The following is a 7,488-nucleotide window of genomic DNA, read 5'->3' on the forward strand; positions in this document are numbered from 1 at the left end:
GCACATTTTTCATCTGTCTGTAGGGATGGAAAATCATAAACCAATTTCATAAAACCAATAAGTTTCGGAGGTTTCTCAAATGGAAGTTCACTAAATGTTTGTGTTAAAATATTTTTATTAATTTTAATTAACTTAAAACTTTTTCTTAATATTATCTATAAATAATGATGATTAACGATCCAAAGTTTGTTTTTCTTTCATTAGTTTTTTGAAAATGTCTCTCGCTTCGCGTTTCAGAATTTTACCATTATTATTGTGAGGCAATGAATCAACAAAATACACACCATTGTGCAATTGCTTCTGTTGTTCCGGCAAACGTGTCTTCACATGGTTAACAATATGCTCTGCCGTAACATTACCGCCCTTCTTCTTGACCACCAAAGCGCCAGGGACTTCTCCAAATCGCTCATCATAGATACCCACAACGCAACAATCCAATACCTCGGTTAATTCTCGTACAACATTTTCAATTTCTCCCGGCCAAAAATGCAGTCCTTGATATTTTAAAATATCCTTTTTACGATCTTTGACATAAAGGAAACCATCTTCATCCATGTAACCCAAATCACCGGTATGGAACCAACCCAAGGAATCGTAAATTCGTTGTGTTTCAATGGGATTGCCATAATAGCCAGCCCAGTGATAAGGATAATTTACCCAAATCTCTCCCGATTCATTGGGTCCCAGATTTCTACCGCTATCATCGACAATACGTAAACGTATGTTGGGTACAAGTTTACCCACTGAATTGCCACGTTCCAAACCAAAATACCCCGAAACGCCACCAGCTTCAGTGAGACCATAACCGAAACATATCATTGATCGCGGTAGGGTATTTTGAATTTGAGCCAGTGTTTGTTTGGAAATATAACCACCACCGCAATTTAAAAGTTTTATTGTCGAGACATTCTCGGTTGTGAATAGGGGACATTCGCGTAGGGCTACAGCTTGCACTGGCGAAATGGTGACATTTGTTATCTTATATTTCTTCACCAATTCAATGAAATGTTCCGGTGTAAAGGGCTGGCGTGTTATAACGCGGGTGCAACACATGTAGATGTTGAACAGTGTGATCATCAGACCGCTCATCCAATCCAGGGCGGTGGAGGTGTAAATAATGTCTTCACTGGTCAGGACGCTACAAATAGAAGAGAGAAAAAAACATGTGTTTTTAAGAAGAATATTTTCTGGAGTGATTTTGGAAACGTGATTTTTTAAGAAAAATTATTGAGGGACTATCCGAGCTATAAAAGAATATCTTTAAGAGACTATCTGACCTTTAAAAGTCAATTTTTCGAAACTATTTTCTGATGGAAATTTTGCCATAGAAACGTTGATTTTTAACAAATATCTTTTGGGGGACTTTTTGGGGGATTTTTAAAGAATATTTTCTAAGGTTCTACATATTTTAGAATTTGTGGATTTTCAAAGAATATTTTCTGAGGGATTAACCAAACTATAACTGTGGATTTTTAAGTAATACTTTTTAATGCAATATCTGATCTCCTAACGTGGATTTTTAAATGATATTTTCTCAGAAACTATCCGAGACGGCAAAATGGCTTTTTAAAGAATATTTTCTGATGTAAAATCCCAGCGGGAACCGTTGCTTTTTAACGAATACTTTTTGAGCCGAGCTGAAAATTTCCCAGCTAGAAACGTGGCCTTCAAAAATATATTTTTTGAGGGACTATACAAAATGTGACGGTGGATTTTTAGAGACTATTTTGAAACATAGATTTTTAAATGAGAGAGTATCTGAGTTGGAAATACAACTTTTTGCAGAATACTTTCTGAGGGAATTTTAGAAACGTGATTTTTTAAGAATATTTTCTGAAGTATTATCGGAGATAAAGACGTGGATTTTTAAAGGATATTTTCGAGCGAATTTTCTTTGAGAATTTTTTCTGATAGGCTTTTTGCCATAGAAACGTCGATTTTTAAAGAATGTCTTTTAGGGACTTTTTAACGTGGATTTGAGAGAATATTTTCCAAGGGTCTATCCGACCTAGAAACGTGGATTTTAAAAATTTTTTCCAAGGGCTTACGTACCTAGAAACGTGGAGTTTAAAAGAATTTCTTTTGAGGGGCTTTTTGACGTGGATTTTAAAGAATATTCTATAAGAAGGTTCTATCTGACCTAGAAACGTGAATTTTAAAAAAATATTTTCTGATGGAATATCTGGGTTTTTAAGCGAATTTTTAAGTGATATTCTCAGAGGAACTATCCATGCTTAAAATATGGCAGTTTCAAAAATATTTTTGATGGACGGTCTGACCTTAAAAATTGAATTTTTCGTGAGAGTATTTTCTTTGGGACTTTTTAAGCTAGAATTTTGGGGGACTTATTGACATAGACACTTGGATTTTTTAAGGATTCCTTGGAGATACCTTAAGAATATCCAAGTTATGAACGTAGATTCTATAAAAATATTTCGAGCTTTAAACGTGGAATTAAAAAGGGATCATTTAACCTCCATGCGTGGAATTAAAATATGGATCATCTGGTCTCTAAACGTGTTTTTTAAGAATATTTTCTAAGAGAATATCCATACTTTAAATGTGCAATTTAAGTAGGGATCACCTGACCTTTTTTCGGGAAATTAAAATAGGGATCATTTGACCTCTTAAGGTGGATTTTTTAAGAATATTTCATAAGGGTCCATAAGAGCTTTAAACGTGGATTTAAAAGAGGAATCATTTGACCTCCATACGCGGAAATAACAAAGGGATCATCTGGCCTCTTAGCGTGGATTATTAAAAATATTTTCTCAGAGTCGATAAGTGTTTTTAAAGTATAATTAAAAGAGGGATCATCTGACCTCTGAACGTGGATGTTTTAAAAATATTTTCTACGGACCCAAAAGAGCTTTAAATGTGTAATGAAAAGATGGATCATCTGACTTCTAAACCTGCATTTTTAAGAATATTTTTTTGATGCCATTTGAACTTAAAAATAAACATTTTTTAGGGACTTTGGAAGAATGTGTGTATTTAGAGGACATTTTTAAGGAACTATCTAACAAATAAATATTGATTTTAGAAGAATTATTTCTAAGGAACGATCTGAATAGATATATACTAAAACAAGTAAAAAAGCAGTAAGCTCTAAATACCCTCCAACATTTGGATCGAACTTGGAATTTTTCAAAAAAAAAAAAAAAAAAAAAAAAAAATCCGTTAAAAATTCTTTTAAAATTCTAAAAATATCGAATACAGCCGTATGGTGGGGAGGCACTGATATATAGGGATAAAGAGCTAGGCCTATTGCTTTCAAAGATGTCCGCAATATATTTAGGGTTTGAAATGGATGAACAACTTGAAATGTTCCTGATTTTACAGACGTTATTAAGATCTCAAATACAAACCAAAGGACACGAAATCTCACATGAAGTTAGAAACAGCGGGTAGAATGGATTACTACTTTTGTGTGAAAAAATACCAACATTACTTACAGGTGATATCCAAAATACACAAACGCGAACTTTTGGCATTTTATGCTGATTTCGTTAACGAATATAGCCAAATATCGTAAACAAGCAAATCATATATTTGAGTCTAACTTTGGAGATACAAAGGGGCCTCTTGCTTTTGAAGATAATCGCAAAATATTTCGGGTTTCAAATGATCATACAATTGAAGCCAATCGACACGCCGGGGAAGAAAGTTAAGGACAGGGAAGAATTCTAGTATTTTGGATGACCATTGGATTATATTTAACTGTAAAATGGACCACAACAACTTACAGCACGACGGAGTGCGATAATATTGGTCAAATGCCTCTGGCCAAATGCTAAGAGTAATATCTGGGCAGTGCTTTATGACATAATTTGAAAAGCGAAATCTTCCAAAATGGATTTGGACATAAATGAGCTCCCAACATATTGTAGTGTTGTAGGGTATCACATGATCGGCCCCGCACGACTATAGTCTTAGGGAGGTACCTTTATGTGGGGGATATACGATATCGTGGAACTATATAGATAATAATTTTCCAGGGGGTAGAGTACTCAGAAAGATTTTTTTTCCGGATTTTCAGACAATTTCATTGAAAACAAGTACGCAAAGGCTACATTCGAGCGGGGCCGACCGTTGAATACCCTACAACACTATAATAAACGATACAGTTTATATAGGGGAATACTCGAAAGAATTCCACAAGATATTGTGACAAATAATAAAAGAAAACCATCAGGTTCCGTTCTCTAATTTTCGAATAATAGCAACTTAAACTAATTTGCTCATTTCCACTTTATTGGTAGATGTTGCACGTAAATGGTCTTCCTGGATCTGGAACCAATATTTCCCAAAGACCTATAATCTATCAGAAGTGGCAAAAGATCAACATTTATTATTGGTTTTTGACTTAAACGCATCTATGTGAGATACAGAGATTTGACTATATTCTTCAACGAAATCAGCCTTAACGAAATAGTCAGAAGTGCGTCTTTCCTGTATTTGTGAATTCTCCAAAAAGTCACTGGAGTGGACATTTTCGTATTTTGTCTACAAAAGTTGACAAACTCCTTTACACTTTGAATATTTTTGGATGGCCATCCAAAACTGCTTGGCTTTTGCAATGTCCGGTAACCCCCGTTCAAATGTGCCGAAGGATCGGACGATAATTACGAACTGCTGACAATTTTGCAGTTTTTTCGTCCATTTCAACCCCTACATATATGGCGACCATCTCTAAAAAGAGTAGGCTTCTATTCTGACCCTCATCTTATCCCCATGCAAAATTTCGTGAGGATCGGGCCATAAATGCGATCTGTATATGATATCCTGATACCCTAACTACTTAGTTTTGTTAGCTGTAGAAATATTACCAAATTTTTAATTCAAAATGAAAATATGCCAAAAATATGACAAAATTGAAAAAATATGAGAAAATTTTACCAAACCATATATTTTCATCTTTAGAGAGATAATTTTATGCTATTTTTTAGACGTTTTTTCTTTCCTGCCAAGGTGCCATTCCGAATTAATGAGAACTGTCGAAATCAGTTCAGCCGTTCTCGACATATAAGAGATTTTTCAAGCATATCTTCTTTGATAAACATATATATCGCACATATTTTGCTATAAATCCGTTTTGTTGGATGTTAACATCAATGTAAAGATCAGAAGTAACCTTGTCATGGCTTTGTGATTTCGCCGGGATTTAAAATATTCGCGGTTTAATGAAAGATTTTGAATTTTTTCAACACAAAAGATATGATCTATTTTACCCGCAAAATATTATCCGATGACCAAATTGGTAGGCTTCTTCCCCGCCCTAAACTCTAGCAACATGCGAAATTCCTCGTCGATTGGTCTATAATTGCGACCTGTATAGCTACTGCAAAATCCGATTTTTTTTTCAGTATTTGGTCCATTTCAACCACTAAACATTTGGCGATCATCTCCAAAAGAAATAGGCTTCTATTTTGACCCTAACCCCACCTTCGTGCAAAATTTCGTAAAGATCGGGCCATAATTGCGACCTGTAGAGTGATTACAAATTAACATGGACAGACGGACGGACGGACGGACGGACATACATAGCTAGATCGACTCAGCTCGGCGAGCTAGGAAGATCGATATATACTTTCCTATATGGGAAACCAATATTTCGAGGTGTTACATAAATTCTGGCTCAATCAAACTTATAATACCCCCAACACATAGTGTTGTAGGGTATAAAAATTGGCTACAATCATTAAAATACAGAATATTTGGGGGAGCGTTACATGGCTTAGAACTTGACCTGTCTGCAAACAAAGACTGATCCGTGCAAAATTTTAGCTTACTATCTTTATTCGTTTTGCATGATTAGAACAAACGAACGGTCAGATAGGATTTTACGCTGATCAAGAATTTATATACTTTGTTATGTCTAAAATTATTATTTCGATGAGTTACGAAAAGAGGTATAAAAGTATTTTCTGAGGGACTATATTAGCCTTGAAAATGGAGTTCTAAAACATATTTTCTATGTTTACTTACGGATTTTCAAACATTAATTTATGTGCTGAAATGGTAACAGCCTTGGGCAATCCCGTGGTACCCGAAGAACACATTATGCACACAGTCTGATCTGCACCCAATGTAAGTTTTTCAGGTCTATAAGAAATGTATTCAAAAAATAATTGTTTCTTTTTATTCCGAAAAACCGAAAATTATTCCGAAAATTATAACTCACTGGTAAAAATGTTCCTTGGGATTTGGTTCCAGTAACTCCAAAATTGAGGGCACACCTTCAATGTGTTCACTTATGGTATAAATATCGGCCTTAAAGGATTTTGTGGCATTTCTTATCTTCTCATAATCATGGCCATCACAAAAAATCACAGAGGGTTTGGTAATGCGAAAACAGTGACTGAGGGCATCTAAATTATTATGTAAGTTATGTAATTAATTTAGGGTAAAATCTTCAATTTATTGTGGACCAAACCTTCTTGATAGCAGGGATTGACTCCATGAAATGGTGTACAATTAAAGAAACAACCCAGGGCCACCGATGTCAGATAGGTGGTGTTACGTGCTGCTATTCCCACAATATCGTCATGACGCATTCGTCGACCTTTTAAAAAGAGAGCAATGCGAATGCCCCACGTTAAGGCTTCCTGATTGGTCACCGTTCTGTCATCATCATCGTCTATCTGCAAAGGAAGAAAACACAACGAAAGTACGTTCAATTTAAGAATTCCAGAAAATTTAGGATTTTCGATTCTGGTAAAAATACTCCTTTTATCATTATTGATATTATTGATCAATATTTAAAATAATTATGAGTATTATTTGCTATTCTCAACTCACCAATAAAATGTTCTTTGGATGTGTTCGCATTTGCCCATACAATATCCTGCCCACCGAATGATGTTCAATGTTATGCAGCGGTGCTATCTTAGGACCACTCCATATTTTATTATGTTTGTCGTAGTTCGCAGCAACAATATCCATATTTTGTATTTACTATTCAAATCCAATGTTGGCTTCTGGAATGTCTTCGCTAGACTAATTCCCCTACAATGCAAACGAATTACAAGTAGCTACTTTCTTTTTCAAATCAATTTTATATCTTATCAATATAGACTGTCTTCAATTAGTAATAGCCCCGGGCACACGTTTATTGATTTGTAGATATTGCGAATCTGACTATATTTTCGATGTCAGTGGCTGCATGTTTCATTGCCAACAGATCAGGAGTTCATAAATCGAAAATAAAAAACGTGACAATTACCCTGATTAATTGGTCAGCTTAATAAAAATGTAGACATAAAAGATAAAGAAAATGAGGAAAGCCAATAGTAAAGAAATGGGTTTTTAATTTTTAAGGTAACGAGGAACTAAAAATACTAAAAAAGCAATATAAAGGAGTTATGACCAAAATAAGAAAGTAAAATTGTCACACTAAATACGACGATTCAAAACATTCTAAAAATGCTAAAAATTCAAGAATAAAGTAGTTATAATCAAAATAATAATCAACAAGTAAGCAAAGGC

General features: G+C 34.6%; 1 protein-coding gene across 1 annotated transcript; it reads right to left on the bottom strand.

Annotated features, from left to right (window-relative positions):
- Positions 1-97: 97 nt before the first annotated feature.
- LOC101897070 (uncharacterized) lies at positions 98-6,961 on the bottom strand. Its single transcript, XM_059131088.1, has 5 exons — positions 6,802-6,961; positions 6,437-6,644; positions 6,185-6,371; positions 5,989-6,105; positions 98-1,138 (listed from the first exon to the last, which is right to left on the bottom strand). Exons 1-5 carry the CDS (start codon positions 6,943-6,945, stop codon positions 172-174), a joined length of 1,623 nt encoding a protein of 540 aa, XP_058987071.1. The 5' UTR covers positions 6,946-6,961; the 3' UTR covers positions 98-171.
- Positions 6,962-7,488: the final 527 nt, after the last annotated feature.

The sequence above is a fragment of the Musca domestica genome, unplaced genomic scaffold (genome assembly GCF_030504385.1).
Source record: "Musca domestica strain aabys unplaced genomic scaffold, Musca_domestica.polishedcontigs.V.1.1 8, whole genome shotgun sequence".
In the NCBI taxonomy this organism is placed as follows: Eukaryota; Metazoa; Arthropoda; class Insecta; order Diptera; family Muscidae; genus Musca; species Musca domestica.